This window comes from Camponotus vicinus, unplaced genomic scaffold, assembly GCF_025532165.1.
Source record: "Camponotus vicinus isolate PSW18456_S1 unplaced genomic scaffold, iyCamVici1.0 SCAF_1, whole genome shotgun sequence".
Lineage (NCBI taxonomy): Eukaryota > Metazoa > Arthropoda > Insecta > Hymenoptera > Formicidae > Camponotus > Camponotus vicinus.
Window position 1 is genome coordinate 59,657 of NW_028141945.1, and position 17,008 is coordinate 76,664.

General features: G+C 30.3%; 2 protein-coding genes across 8 annotated transcripts in view; one reads left to right on the forward strand and one right to left on the reverse strand.

Annotated features, from left to right (window-relative positions):
- The window catches only part of LOC145967171 (uncharacterized), a 39,351-nt gene extending 37,659 nt beyond the window's left edge, over positions 1-1,692 (reverse strand). Inside the window, exon 1 of the mRNA XM_083091843.1 lies at positions 1,475-1,692. The gene's annotated coding sequence lies outside the window, so the exon portion shown is untranslated. The remainder of the gene's footprint in view (positions 1-1,474) is intronic.
- A 3,094-nt stretch (positions 1,693-4,786) lies between these two features.
- LOC145967220 (uncharacterized) lies at positions 4,787-13,098 on the forward strand. Of its 7 annotated transcripts, XM_083091920.1 has the most exons (10): positions 4,787-4,945; positions 6,135-6,208; positions 8,706-8,910; positions 8,997-9,218; positions 9,345-9,458; positions 9,532-9,621; positions 10,095-10,333; positions 10,451-10,610; positions 11,977-12,094; positions 12,431-12,571. In XM_083091920.1, exons 3-9 carry the CDS (start codon positions 8,712-8,714, stop codon positions 12,069-12,071), a joined length of 1,119 nt encoding a protein of 372 aa, XP_082948046.1. In that variant the 5' UTR covers positions 4,787-4,945; positions 6,135-6,208; positions 8,706-8,711; the 3' UTR covers positions 12,072-12,094; positions 12,431-12,571. The 7 variants fall into 7 exon arrangements, with proteins under 7 accessions (XP_082948046.1, XP_082948019.1, XP_082948064.1 ...); XM_083091893.1 differs by lacking the exon at positions 11,977-12,094 and having other exon boundaries at positions 12,431-13,098; XM_083091938.1 differs by lacking the exon at positions 11,977-12,094 and having other exon boundaries at positions 10,161-10,333; positions 12,431-13,098.
- Positions 13,099-17,008: the final 3,910 nt, after the last annotated feature.

Below are 17,008 nucleotides of genomic sequence, written 5' to 3' on the forward strand. Positions count from 1 at the left end.
TTTTCCTTTATAGTTTAAAAACTAAGCTCCGGGCAAAATTTTGCAAGAGGAAAAATCGTCTTAGAATTCATTCAAGAATTTGATATTTTAAAGACAAACGTTTGTTCAGAATCACCCTGTATATATATATATATATATATATATATATATATATATATATATATATATATATACACACACACACGTATATATATATATATATATATATATATATATATATATATATATATATATATATATATATATATATATACACGTATATATATATATATATGTTTGTGTGTGCGTGCGTGTGTGTGCGTGCGTGTGTGGGTGGGTGGATGTGAGTGTGGATGTGTGTATGTATGGACGTATGTATGTATAAAAGTGACGCGAGAGTTACATGAGGAAGCGAGGTAATAAGAACGAGCGAAATAACAATAAAAGCGAACGAGATAGAAATAGCAACAAGGATTCGAGCTCGAGAATCGGATCTTTCTTTCACACTATTATTTTCCTCTCGCTCGCATCTATTACTGTCTCGCTTGCTCCTATTATTGTCTCGCTCGCATCTATTACTGTCTCACTCGCTCTCGATTCTTGGGTCCGCTTATCTTTTCGAACTGTCTATCACGATTGTCAAGTGTGACGGAGGAAACAAGACCATGAGTAGAGAGCGAGCGAGATGACCTATCATCAAAGAGTTCCGAAGTCTCTTACAATCGGTTTCTTCGCTTCCTCTATCCATTCCGAATTCATGAAAATGTAAACATCTTATAAAATAAAAATTGAAACTTTTATTTTTAATTTCATCGGTTTGAAAATAATTTTAATGAATTAATGAGATTTTTGCGATTTTTGCGAAATGATATTAAACACGACGTAAATCGGATAATTTTTAATTAGTCTGATAATACAAGTTTTATAATTATATATTTAACTAAATTTATGCGATTTATATCGTGTTTGATATTATTTTAATCGCAACATTCTCATTATTCTTTTAAAATTACTTTCAAATGAATAAAAAATGCATTTTATTTTCTGACATGTATTCGTGAATATTATAAATAAAGTCTCATGTAAGAGACTTCGCAATGTTCAACATCGGAAACTTTTTCGTTATTTATAATAATTTACGACTTTAAATTGCCATAAAGTAAAAACTAAAACTTTTATATTTTATTTGATCTTTTTTGATAAAAAGGGATTAATGAAATTTTTCCGTTTAAAATGACATCGAATACAATATAATTCGGATAACTTTTACTTATTGTTATATAAGTAAAAGAATGTATCTAATTGAAAATTATTCGAATAAAATGTTGGGTTGTTTAATGTGATTTTAGTCGTAAAAACCATATTAATTCTAAAATATGTTCAGTAAGATAAATTAAGTAATGTAAAAATTTTAGTTTCTAATACATTTTCAATGTTATCAATTGTGACACATATATATATATATATATATATATTGTGTATATGTATAACTTACTCAGAATATTTTCTATGTAACTCATTGTAACGCTGTTTTCCCGCAGCTTGTTACGCGTACGATTGTTACACCGCTGTGTGACAGCGAGTATCTATGACGCGGAATTCGAGAAAGAAAACAAGAATGTAATGCTTTAATGTGCGCGTACATGTATACTGAAGTATACTATTACACGCAAGATGAAAGAGAATGATGGTACGAGATTGACTCTCCTTGTCACACAAACCGACTATAGCGCCGTCTGTCGCGATAGCGAGCAACTAATTTACTGCTCTGTTTTACTCTTGTATCGCAGTCTCACACTCAACAATATGCATGAAAATTTTGCGTACCGAAATTATTTTTACTACAATTCTAAACTCATTTCTAAAAGTTTATTTATATTCCTTCATGCAATCTCTAACAGGAAGCTATGTTATTTTGTACATATAAACTGCAACATTTTTATATTAAGCAAGTTTTGTTATGGGTTGACGTCAGAAGCTGATAAAAAAACTGTAATTTTTCAATTTTTTTTGTTTTTGACATAAAACTAGTAGGTTCCTGCTTTGTTTTTATATATACTTTAATCGTGGAGAAGGAATTATAATTCTGTGCAATCAATAAAAAAATTTCGGTATGGAAAAAAATAATCGTTTTGTCGGTAATCCGGCATCCTCTTAAACGTATCATGAATAGATAATTGTTTCGAAGATACTCCTGGAGAGTTGGAATTTCCGAATATGGTTTCATAAATCTTTGCATGATTCCTTTGCAGATGTCTCTTTAAGACCAGTTGTATTAGAGTTTGTCATTTTTATTGTCTTCTTTTGAGTTTTACACAACTTGCAGACTCCAACTTTTGCATCTTTTATAATCTTGATGTCAAAATAACTTTTAACTTTTAAAGTTGTATTTTTTTTATTGATTTCGTTAATTTCTTGTTTTTCACTACAATTACTTGTCACTTCGTTTACGTCTATGTCACTGTCATTATCACTGATATCTGGTTCATTTTCTACGCTCCTTTCTCTTTTTGTAGACATTTTAAAAATTCAGTAAAGCTCCGTAGTCTGCTGACGTTTGGCCTTACGAAACACAACGCCGATTTTATGTGATGCTGTAGTTCAATTCTGAATTTAACGAATGCTAGAATCTATAATATATCGTCCGGGCAAATCTTCTACGACTCATGGCGTGTACATGCCACATGCTTATATACGCTTATTTTCAAAAGCTTCGCCGCCGTTTCCGCCGGCTAATCGGCTTGCGATGCGGCTTCTATCATCGGATCTAAATGAACGCCGATCAGTGAAATTATGCCGCTATCGCTATACGCCAATTGGTAAAATTACGCCGCTATCTTAAAAAGTATCGCTATCTTAGAGAGTCCGTTTAAACAAAAGGAGTCAGATCTTTCAGATCCTACATAAAACAATTTCTTTTGCAAATGGCATTTTGGTTTTCGAGAAATTTCGAGAATTTCAAGACGAGACGAGATTCTCGAGTTCAAGATCAAGCAAGAACCCAGCAAACACCAAGTAACAGTTATGTAATTGTTAGTTATAATTTCCCACTCAACAATATAATTGTTATTTAACACATAACAGTTATATAACATGTAACAGTTATATTGTTGAGTAGGAAATTATAACTAACAGTTATAAAACTGTTACTTGGTGTTTGCTGGGAATACCCAGATAGCACATGGACGTCCCATGGACGTCCAATGGATGTCCAAATTCGGACATTGGGACGTCCAAAAGATGTCTGAATTAAGTTCGACGGAGATCCATTGGACGTCCATAGGAGATCGGTTTTTCACAACTTTGGACGTCCAAAATAATACCCAAAAAAGGATCTAAAATGGACGTCATTTTCACTGCTTTATTCTTCAAAATTATTGTTAAAATAAACATCAAAACCCAGAAAAAAGTTTATATTTAATTATATATAATTGTGTAGATATAATTACGTATGACTTTTGACCTAATTTAATCATATATATATAAAATTATTTTTTATTATATATAAATAGATCGCATTATGCAGCCTTTATAACATATAAAACGTTTGACCCAACAAATTTAAATAATATAATTAAATAATATAATTTATCTATTTCATATAAAATTTTACATAAAAATTTCATATAAAAATTTTATTTATATTTAAATTTGCTTATTGCACTTTACATTTTAAATAGGTAATTTAAAATATAAAGTGCAATAAACAAGTTTAAATAGGTAATGGATTATTTTCATTTATTCGCCGGACTTGTCCGATTTATAAAGTCAATTTAATATCTGAAGCTCCTGCAATGAGATCAGAAATTAAATTGAACAGTATATTTCTATTCTTATTTGTTACCCTTTTTGCAAACTTTATATAATTCTTATAACTAAAACTTAAGTATATACGAGAAAGATAGCGCATTGCCCGTCGCATAGCGGTCAACGAACGAACTAACACATTCTTGTTTGCTCGCGCGAAACTTTGACGTCCAAGACCGGACATCTTATGGACGTCCAAATATTGGCCGTTAACGGATGTCTGGAATCAGATGTACTATGGACGTCCATTTCATGTCCATGGACGTGCGGACGTAAAATGGACATAAAATGAACGTCCATAGGATGTCCTGTGTTATCTGGGTATACATTTCAAGATTTTTTCGAGACAAGGACGAGATTGTCCAGAATCTCGTCTTGTCTCGTCTTGTGGCATCCCTACCAGTAAACACCAAGTAACAGTATAATATATAACTATTAGTTATAATTTCCTACTCAACAATATAACTGTTACATGTTATATAACTGTTATGTGTTAGATAACAATCCCAAATAGCACAGTACATCTTATGGACATTCATTTTACGTCCATTTTACGATCATATATCCATGGACATAAAACAGTTGTCTATTGTACGTCCATATAAGTACGTACATTGTCTAATAATAAATGTACATCCAGTGGACATCCATTTGAAATCCACTTTATATAATTAATTTATGGATATATACTATACGTCCAATGGATGTTCGTACATGGACTTGTTTTGGATTATTCATTTTTGTTCCAAAAAGGATGAAAATTTACAAATTCTTTATCGTAATTCATCTGTAATATTATAATAAATAATAAGTATTACATGATAATAAGTATTACATAAAATTCATTGTTTGCATTTGTGATCAAAAAATTAACACTAACAATTATTGTGTGTAATGCACGATTCATATTTAGTTCACGAGTTGCATAGCCAATGGTAAAAAAGAAAATAATATTACAAATGGCAGAGCCAATAATATCGATCGTCGTCACAGCGCGCGACACGCGCAACACGTTGATCGATGCTCGATTACCGCTATTTCCTGAAAGTGAACGTTTGGATTCCAATCGTGAGATTCAGTGAAGTATTATAATCAATCAGCCGTTTTAACGGCTACAAAATAGAGAGGATACGACTGTACGGATACAAGAATTAAAACTGTAAGTATATGTATAATTGTGTAGTACATGTGTTTTACACGTATTTGTAAAAATTATTTGGGCAATTTTATAACCTAAAAATTTGGTATTTTATTGATACATGTATTTCTTGTTATCAAACAAGAATAGAATACAATTAAGTGTACAGTACTATTTATTCATTTGCTTATCGTGATTATAATTTATTTTAAAACAAAGATGTAATTCTGCTTCGATAATATTGATTCTGTTTGAAATAAGTCATCATTGATGGAGAAATATTCACAATGTGCTGTTAGGGTAGATAATTTTATTGACATTTTTTGTTATAGTAATTATGACAAGCTAACAAAATGAATTATATATCTTATATATGTATGCATATTTTAGATTTCTGTGCTGAATCAAAATCATATACATATTCTCATCAGTAAAATATCATACTCTAACAACATATATAATATATTAATGTTATAATTTCCTACTCAACAAATGTAACTGTTATAAACAAGACACATTACATTGCAGTTACATATTATTGAATACGAAATTATAACATTATAATGTTATATGTTACTGTTATATTGTATTTTTATTGAGAATATGTAATTTTGATACAATATATGTAAAAATCTGAAAAATGCTTGATATATATCTAGTATATTATTGATTTTGTTAGCTTATAATTATTACTATTAACAAAAATGTCAATAAAAATGTTTAAAAATATAAATTAATTTCAAAAATGTGGCAGTGTTTAGCTTATGTGAATACATCTCAGCCAACGATGATTTTTGAATAGATTCAATATCAAAGCAGAACTATTTCATAATATATTTATAATATTTTTAAAAGAGATTATAATTACGATAAGCAAATAAATAAATACTGTACACTTAGGAATCTATTCTATATTTTAATGATATGTTGTTGTGTATCATTGCGCAGCTATTATATGATACACAAAATCTGTGCAGTAATGCATAACAACATTGTTAAAAGTTACAGAATAGGCTCCTTAAACTCTATTCTTGCTTGATAAAAAATATGTATTGTCATATAAATAAAATATTAATTTAATTTATTGTTAGCACATAGACTTAAAATATGAAAGTTTAAAATACAAATGCATCATGAACACATTCTTATTTTCTATATTCTTTAGAATAAGTACTTTTAAATATAAATTAAGACATTTTTTATTTTATAGAGTTTTAATTCTGGAGCGCAAGACCACCAGGTTTTGGGAGATTGCACTAGAGACTGTTATACAGAAAATAAAAAGTAAGTATGCCTAAAATTTCTACTAAATATTACAGGCGCGCAAAAGCCTGTACAGATATTTCAATAAATTTAATTAAATCTGATGATTTTGCTCAATTTTTAAATAAAAATAATGATATTAATAAAGAATTTATTACAACACCATGCATTGATGGTCACATTGAATTGGATAATGATTTCACTATTGAGATTGATAACATAGATAATAATATAGATAACAATATAGGTAATATAGATAACAATATAGCAGATAATATAGATAACAATATAGATAACAATATATATGATATAGAAAATTTTGACTCAGATAATGATGAATCTGATAACAACAATGATTCGAATAATGAAAATACTTTGAATAACGATGAATTAATTAGTAATAAAAATTTCAATAATACAGCTAATGAATCTTCGTTAGCATCTCAATTAGCTACTTGGGCTCTGAAAAATAAAATTACTCATATTGCTCTGAATGAATTATTAGGTATTTTAAAGTCAAAACATAATGATTTGCCTTCGGATGCTCGCGTATTAATGAAAACTCCTAGAAAAATAGCTTTAAAAATTGTTGAACCAGGACATTATTTTTATTTCGGTTTAAATAATTGCGTTCAGAAACTTTTTTCATTTATAACTTTAAAAAATTTACAACAAGTAGAAGTTTATATAAATATTGATGGCTTACCTCTTTTTAAAAGTTCAAATGAACAGTTGTGGCCAATATTATGCAGTTTAGTTGAAAATCGTTGTAAAGTAGGTATTGTAGGCATATATCACGGAGAAACAAAACCAAATGATGCAAATGTATTTCTAAAAGATTTGATCAATGAAGCTATCGATTTATCAACGCATGGTATAACAATAAATGAATCTAACTATCCTTTTAAAATTAAAGGTTTCATATGTGATACGCCTGCTAAGGCGTTTATTAAATTTACTAAAGATCATACTAGTTATTATTCGTGTACAAAATGTCATATTGAGGGGGATTATATTAATGGTAGAGTTTGTTTTTCGAGTTTAAGAAAATTTCGTGATAGAACCGATTTTGAATTTAGATCAAAAACTCAAGAAGAACATCATGTAAATTTAAAAATTTCAGATCTTGAATTAATTAAAGATTTAAATATGATTAATAATTTTCCTGTAGAGCCAATGCATTTAATTGATCTGGGCGTTACAAGAACTTTAGTACATTTGTGGTGTTTTGGTAAACCACCAACAAAATTTTCTCATACACAAATTTCACAAATTTCTGATTTATTAATAAATCAAGTTAAAAATATTCCATTGGAATTCAATCGTAAACCGAGATCGTTACAAGAAAGTAGAAGGTGGAAGGCAACAGAATTCAGGCAATTTTTACTATACACAGGGCCTGTAGTTTTAAAATCTGTTCTCAGTCATGACATTTATCTCAATTTCATGTGTTTGAATGTTGCTGTAACTATTTTATCATCTCCTCATATTAAACATTTAGATTATGCTAATTCTCTTTTTAATTATTTTGTAAAATCTTTTATCATTTTGTATGGTAAAGACAATTGTACAATTAATATACATAATTTGTTACATGTATATGAGGATGTAAAAAAATTTGGTGTTTTACAAAATTACAGTGCCTACCCTTTCGAAAATCATATGCAAAAAATAAAAGGATATATTCGTAAAAAAGATAAACCGTTACAACAAATAATAAATCGTATACATGAAGAAAACTTCGTGGAATTAAACAAAGAAAATAAATTGAATATCGAACCCGAATTATTAAATAAACATAATAATGGCCCTTTAGATCGAAATTTATATAGAAGTCAGTGGGAAAAAATAGTGTTTCCTAATTTTACTTTGAAAATAAAAGAACCAGATAATTGTTGTAGATTAAGCAATGGTGACATCATTTTAATTAAAAATATTGCTAGTATAAACAGTGAAAATGCAGTAATAATAGGAAATAAATATGAATCAATAACAGATTTTTATAATGAACTATGTAAATCTTCTGATTTAGGTATACATTTAGTGGAAAATATTAGTAAGAATCTCCAAAGGTGGAATATTAATGAAATATTGCATAAATGTGTCAGATTACAATTTAAAGATAAATTTGTTGTTTTTCTTTTACTTCACTCTTTATGATCGGATTATGATTTTATTTTTACATATTAAAAAATTTTAATTTAATATTATTTAAGTAATGTCGATTGAATTTTATATTTTATATTTAAGTAATGTTAATTCTATTTATAATATTTTGTAATTAAAATTGACAAATTATTAATAAAAATATTAATATTAAATTATGAATATAAAATAATAAAAATATATTAATTATTCTTTTGTGAAATAAATTTTATTGATGGTATGATTCTACATTTATAATATTCGGAATTATTGTGATCTGGAATTATTGGGTCCATCCAGAAGTACGACCGCTCACTTCAAGGTCGTACTTCTGGATGCATCCAGTTATGTACAAATTGTTGAGAATGTGTAGAAAAATATGGCAAAAACGTGGACAATCGTCATTTTCACGGACGAAGATACCGTAGAAGCGGTTCCATCTAGTTGGTTAATTAACAATAAGTGTTATTGGCCATCGCTTCCATTTGATAAAATAACTGCAGCAATTAGAAATCACGAAGAACCAAAAACTTGTTGGCCCTCATATCCTGTTCGGATTCTAAGACATGGAACTTTCGGTAAATATATACTACTTATTATATTTAATAAAAAAATTATTTATTGTATCTTGTTACGTTATATGTCACTTGTTATTTTGTTTCAGACAATTATTCAATAGCAAAAGAGAAATGTCGTAAAGCAGAATATTCTTCTGATATAAATTCTGATGTCAGCGGTAGATTAGCCGTGTCTAAAAGGAAAATCACAATAAAAACGTATGGCTCCTCATTTGAAGAGAGTAATTTATCGTCGTCAGACGATAATAACAATGACAACCAATTCGCCACTAAATTACCGACTCCTCCACGTATGAAACCAACAAACGGTTTGTATACATTTATCTATCTGATATATTAAAGAAATTTTATAAATAAAATAAAACAGTAGCAATCAATTTATGAATTCAAAAATTTACATTTAAAGTTTGATCCTCAATTGTTTTTTTCTTCAGAAGACAATACTTTTATAAAAACCAAGCCGAAAAAAAAGAGCAATGATGAAGCTACTAATATTAGCACATTGTCAAATACTGAGAAATTTCGAAAGGGCACTTCAAAATCAAATGGTTTTCAAATTATTTTTATAATATATTTTCATAATAATTAACTGTGTCTAAAATATAAAATTATAATGTGTAGATTTTGATAATAACGAAGATTTGAATAGCAATGACCGGCCATTTATGAATGAATGCAAATGTTGTCCATTACATTTACAATACAATTGCGGTATGTATAGAGGATATCACTTAATTTGTACCCACTATTTACACAGTGATATTCCTCATGGAAAATCTTGTCAAAAAGTTCTGAACCATTTTTTTCTATAACATAATAAAGGAATAATTATTGAGTAAAATATAACCAAACAGCGCTGAGGTTTAGTTTAATGCGCGTCAATGAACCGCGGGTCTAATAGTGTGCGGCTCACTAACACACGCCAGGCTAAAGCTCGGCGCTATTTAACTATACTTTACTCAATAATTATTTCTTTATTGTTTTATAGAAAAAAAGGTTCAGAACTTTTTGACAAGGTTTTCCATGAGGAATATTACTATGTAAATAGTGGGCGCGAATTAAGTGACACCCGCCTGTATATTAATCTACAGTTTATATATATTTTTTGTTAAACTTATTATCGAATTTACGTACTACGCGCGCGCATATGTTCAATAATTTATTAATAAATTCCATTTTTCTAGAGAAATATTTCAAAGAGATTATTCGTCAACAAAATATACTAAAAGCAAATATGTGGCAATACACAGATGCACTCCAGGAATTAACTACATCTATTAATAATCTCGCTGCAAATAATAATGTGAATCAAGTACAAGAAGAAATCTCCTTTTTGCAAATGTTTGATTTTCCTGCACGAACTGAAGAAGATTTAGCTCGTGTTGAGGAATATCTAAATTTAGAAAAAAATTTTAACGTTGCGGTAATTTTTTATAATATCTATTATTTTCAAATACATGCTATATTTTTTTACATTATATTACAATATTATTAGTTAAAAGTTTTAATTAATATATTATTCTTATTTTGAATTTTGCAGATGAATGAACTTCCAAAGATTGGTGGATATTCCATATATAATTTTATACAAAGAGCTTTACAGTTGGTAATAACAAATGATCTTGCAGCTACTTACAGCTGGTTAGGAAGGCGGGCGAAGAAAACATTTAATAAACTAAAAATAGCCGATTTAATAATTGGTAAATAGTTTATTAGATTATCTTTAACTTAACTTATTTAAAATCACTGTTTTAGATTGAAGATTATTGTTGAATCAATTGTAACTGACTTTTTTGTTAGTTATTTTCATTGTTGGTATTATAACTAAATATATTGTGTATTATTTGATATATACACTATAGCAGCGGTTCTTAACCTGGGGTTCGCGAACCTCTGGCGGTCCGCGATGTCCTCACAGGGGATCCGCAAAAGCTCGAAGAAATAGCGGAAAAAACACAAAGTTTACGAACTTATGTGTAATCCTCGTTGGAAAAGTAATGCAAAAACAATTACATGAAGTATATGAACCGTTTATCTCAGGCGTATATGTGCGTTTGGTCGAGCGGCACTTGGTTGCGCGCACAGGGACGCATGACATAAGCCGTCCTTGATTGTGTGAGTTTGTGAGTCGCGTGTCATTTTTTTCTTGCATTACTCTTTCTGTATATGAGTAAATTTTAGCAGTAAAGACTAAAAGAAATACATGTAATAAAAATATTTTAATTCGGACAATTACAAAATAGAAAATAGATAACATTTTTAAATGTCCTAATAATTTTAATTATTGCGTTTAGACAAATAATTGGTTTATGCTGTTTTTCAACTTTAAATTAAGGTAAATGCGGATTCTTCCAGATTTTTTTTTCTAAAATGAAAATTTCTGAAAATTTATTTTCAAGAAACTTAATTTTACATTACTTAATACTTGGGAGGCTGCATGAAAATAATGTGATAAGAAGGGGTCCGCATCGTAAAAAAGGTTAAGAACCGCTGTACTATAATATATATATATATATATATATATATATATATATATATATATATATATATCAAATTATACTTTGTATATTTAATTATATTTAGTTATAATATTTATAATTATATATGTAGTTATAACACTATTAAATTCCATTAGAGAGTTAATAATATATACAGAGTATATCATTTTTTTAATATACACAGCAAAATATCTCTTAAACAATATATTTTAGAGAAAAATATTTCAGACAAAAGTTGTAGGATTTCGAAGGAGAAAGAAGTTGTTAAGAAGGCGTTAATAATCTATTTACATAAAAAAACAAGATAATTTTATTAAAAAAAAGACTTTCAAATAACTTAGAAACTCACCCTTTAGAAAAAATTAATAGCACTAACTTTCTTCTTCGAAATTTTACAACTTTTGTCTGAAATATTTTTATACATTGTTCAAGAGATATTTGCTGTGTAAGTTAAAATGGAACATCTTGCATATCAAATTATACTTTGTATATTTAGATATATTTTGAACTTAGTGCAGAATTTTCTGCGCTTTTATAATTATTAAATATTTTTAAATTATTATATAAGTCCGTAGTGAACCGCGTGATTTCGATGATTCATTACTGAACAATTTCATCGACTCACTTCCTTTTTTTGACTTGCTGCTCATCAATGTCAAATAACCAAAACGAAATTTCATCAGTTGGTAAGAAATTAAAGAGTTTCTATGTATCATTAAAAGAAAAAGATTTTGTTTAATCTTTAAACACTGTTAGAAATATCACGTTTCTTACTAATAACTTATTTAAAAATTAAATTTGCATTAATTATAATAATATCAAGGAATAAAAATCATACTATGAGAGACTAGACTGATCAAAACGTCAAGATAATTATCAAATAAAATAAAAAAATAAATATTAAAAAACATATAATAAATAAATATAAATAAAAATATATAACAAATAAAACAAATAATTTAGATAAATATATTATCTATGTACAATTTTCTAATTGTTAATTTGTTTTTAACATATTACAGGTTCTACTAAAAAGAGTATTCCAAACTCCACCAATAAAGATTGCGAAGAAGCGATTCAAAAATGGTTAAGAAGAGCAAAGGAACGCAGCAATAATAAGAATAAAAACCAAGGAGAAAATAACAACAATTAATTTTTTAATTTAATTATTATTGTAATATTATTATTCTTTTCAATTTTTATATATTGCTGTTCTTTCCAATTTAATATTTTTTTCTTTTAGTTTATATACTTTATAGTTTACACACACACATACACGTATATATATTAGTTTATGCATTTAGTTTATAAATTTGTTTAGTTTATGAGTTTTAGTTTATAGATATTTTGATAATAAAATATTGTGATATGCAATATGTAAAACAATGTGATATATGATACTTGTAAAGTTGAAAGTATATATGAGTACCATTGTGATAAAATGTTGATATGCAAAATATATATGAATTAATACATGTGATAGTGTAAAACATATAAAGTGTAATAATGTTTATTGGCGGATATTGATTCGTTTTTTGAGGTAAAAGGGGAGAATAAATTATTGCATATAATAAAATGTAATAATAATTTTCACCTTTTTATCTCAGGAAACAGAGATCAGTGTTTGCCAGTGTACATACAGAATAACAATATAAATCAAAAATAAATATTCTTCCAGTTTTCTATACAATTATTATTAATTATTACCAATTATTTAATTATTTATGAATTATACATGCGTAATAATTGTCCGAAGTATGTCCAATTAAGATTCGAATTTCGTCCATAAAAGATCCAAAATTCATCTATTTGGTCCATAATTCGTTCATTTCAGATCCAAAATTTGTTCATTAGATCCATAGTTCGTCCATTTCAGGTCCATAGTTTGTCCAGTAAAGACGTCTTATGGATGTCCATTGGAGTTGCAAACGGACATACAATGGACGTCCTATAGACATCTACTGTATTCGATATGGACATCCAGTGGATGTACACTATAATGTCCAGCATGTACGTTCGTCGTACGTACATAGGACGTACTTGTGCTTATTGGGAATTATATTGTTGAGTAGGAAATTATAACTAACAATTATATAATTGTTACTTGGTGTTTGCTGGGAACAGTACAGCATTTAATCACGAAAATGAAAATATTGGCATTTTTTATGGAAGTCGCACTTCTGGATATTCTAGTGAGGTAAGTAATGGATAACCCGTTTTTTGCTTAAATATTATAAAATAAAATGAGGTATATAATTTACTTTATTTTTATATATAAAATATGAGGTATATAATTTACAATTTGAGCGTTGTGAAAATAATTAGAAAAAAAAAATCGCAGATGGAATCGAACCGCAACCTAGGGGTTCAAAAGAATATGTCCGTAAACCATGCCTTATGCCACTCGGCTAAATATTTGTTTTAATATATTGTGCAAGGATTTCATTCATGTTTATCGCCCCCATTTGAGTATAAAATATGCTTAGGTCCATATTCTGAATCCTCTTTTATCGATAAAAGAGGATTCAGAATATGGACCTTAATGTTTAATGATTTATTAGTCATTGGTGTATTTTTAACTCCATTGCATTTTTATCATTAGTCTACTTAATTTTACAGTTCATATAACTTCATTAATACAGTTATATAATAAACTGAGATTAGATTACAGTGCGCTGTAACAGAGAAAAATCACTTTCTATCTCTCTCGCATCCCCGTGGGTGGACACCCGATCACGGCGACTCTTAAGCCCCTTGCACAATGCTAGGCAACAGGCAATAGAAATAAGGAATAGAAACTATTCACCAATAAATACGCGAAACAGAAAATATTCGCCAATAGGAGCAGAGAATAGATACTATTTCTGTTCTTATCGCCTGTTGCCTTGCATTGTGCAAGGGGCTTTACGGTTAAGCGATGAACTGAAAACGGCTTCAAGATGTGAGTCACCCCCCACCACTAGAGTTGCAAGACCTGTATACACGATCGTGGTCCAGAGGTATATAGTCAATGGGATCACCTAAAAGCGGGCCGTAAAGGTGAAAGCACATAAAATTGCATAGGCGCATAACCATAAGCATAAAGAAATTGATTGGTCCACAAATATATGCATAAGAAAATGAACCAATCAATTTTCTTATGCTTATGGTTATGTGCTCCTGCAATTTTATGTGCTTTCACCTTAAAGGTAAAAGCACATAAAACTGCATAGGCGCATAACCATAAGCATAAGGAAATTGATTGGTCCACAAATATATGCATAAGAAAATGAACCAATCAATTTTCTTATGCTTATGGTTATGTGCTCCTGCAATTTTATGTGCTTCCACCTTAACACCTCTCATTCTTCTCTCTGGCGGAGTACTTTATTCGAAACGCATTTAATGGCTGCGTTCAGCAGAAAAAGCTGCTTTGCAACTGTTGTAAAATTCGTGAATCTGATTGGTGTATGCTCTTAGATTCAGTCAGAATTAAGATCATACACCAATCAGGCTCACGAATTTTACAACAGTTGCAAAGCAGCTTTTTCTGCTGAACGCAGCCAATGACAATCCACCAAGGCTGCGTCCGAAACATCACCCGAGTGTACTCGGGTATCATTTTATCCTTGTTTAACATTCGGTGAACAACAAGGATAAAATGATACCCGGGGGTACTCGGGTGATGTTTCCGAACGCAACCCAAAGACATCCTTTGGAAATTCCCGCCTATTGATAACGGTCAGTCACGTGCTATCGCGGCAGCGAAACGCAATCTTTGGCTAATATTACATTTGTCGTACGACAAATTTTTTAAGCACATTGATTGCCTGCGGGATAATAATTTTTGAATCTTTAGAAGTTTTCTATCTCGTAGCCAATCATTGTGCTTAAAAAATTTGTCGTACGACAAATATAATATCGGCCTTTGGCTAATATTATATTTGTCAGCCAAAGGCCGATATTATATTTGTCGTACGACAAATTTTTTAAGCACATTGATTGGCTGCGGGATAATAATGTTTTGAATCTTTAGAAATTTTCTATCCCGCAGCCAATCAATGTGCTTAAAAAATTTGTCGTACGATAAATGTAATATTAGCCTTAGCCTTTCGTGTCAGTTAAAAACACACGATACACAGCGAATGCTGGGATTTTTCCAAGTCCGTAGTCAGCAGTTCCCCCACAGTGTTGGCATGCGGGGCCGGTTTTTCGTGCATGCGCGACAGTAGTGGCGGCTAATGGCCATCACACATAAAATTCCATAAGCACGTAAGGGCCTGAGCAGAATGGCTGCCTTATAATTTTAAGACTATGTTTTATGCCTTAGGTCTTTGTCTTAGGTAACGCACAATACTGTGTGTTATGTCTCGAGTCTTATGTATACGCGAACGTTTGTAAGAAATAAACGTTCGCGTATACATAAGACTCGAGACATAACACACAGTATTGTGCGTTACCTAAGACAAAGACTTAAGGCATAAAACATAGTCTTAAAATTATAAGGCAGCCATTCTGCTCAGGCCCTAAGACGTAAGCGTAAGGGCCTGAGCAGAATGGCTGCCTTAAGATTTTAAGACTATGTTTTATGCCTTAGGTCTTTGTCTTAGGTAACGCACAGTACTGTGTGTTATGTCCCGAGTCTTATGTATACGCGAACGTTTGTAAAAAATAAACGTTCGCGTATACATAAGACTCGAGACATAACACACAGTATTGTGCGTTACCTAAGACAAAGACCTAAGGCATAAAACATAGTCTTAAAATTATAAGGCAGCCATTCTGCTCAGGCCCTAAGGAAATCGACCAATCACGGTCAAGTATTAGCCACTCCAAGGGGTCAAAACCACGGTCTTAAGCCTACGGCACACGGTACAATTTTTCGTACTGGATTTGATAAGATTTAGTAAAATATTAGAAATGCTGATTGGTGCATTTTTAGTATTTTACTAAATCTTATCAAATCCAGTACGAAAAATCGTACCGTGTGCGGTCGGCTTTACATACAGGTCTGGAAACTCAGGCCTTTTTTAGTGGTGGGGGAGGTCTCACTTAAGGTGAAAGCACATAAAATTGCAGGAGCACATAACCATAAGCATAAGAAAATTGATTGGTTCATTTTCTTATGCATATATTTGTGGACCAACCAATTTCTTTATGCTTATGGTTATGCGCCTATGCAATTTTATGTGCTTTCACCTTAAGTGTGTCCGTTTTTCGATCTAGAAGTCGCAATGCGAGCGAGAGAGACAGAGATAGACGGCAGTAGTCGTTCTCTCTCTAACATACGTCTAAAATGCAACTTCTAGATCGCAGCGAACCTAGCAGGCAAGCCGTGAACTCCCGAAAAACGGACACACTAAGGTCCATATTCTGAATCCTCTTTTATCAATAAAAGTGCCTCTAAAAGTGGCTTACAGCCAATCAGAAGGCTTATAAGCCACTTTTAAAGGCACTTTTATCAATAAAAGAGGATTCAGAATATGGACCTAAGTGAGACCTCCCCCACCACCGGAGTTTCCAGACCTGTATGTAAGACCGTGGTCAAAACTCGACCGCGATTGGTCGATTTCCTTACGCTTACGTCTACGTGCTTATGGAATTTTATGTGTGATGGCCTT

Excerpts from the sequence above, each read along its gene's own strand:
- LOC145967220 (XM_083091893.1), top strand. The coding sequence starts at position 8,712 with ATGGCAAAAACGTGGACAATCGTCATTTTCACGGACGAAGATACCGTA. Across the intron at positions 8,911-8,996 it reads TCTAAGACATGGAACTTTCG|ACAATTATTCAATAGCAAAA; the intron begins GTAAATATATAC and ends ATTTTGTTTCAG. Across the intron at positions 10,334-10,450 it reads AAAAAAATTTTAACGTTGCG|ATGAATGAACTTCCAAAGAT; the intron begins GTAATTTTTTAT and ends TGAATTTTGCAG.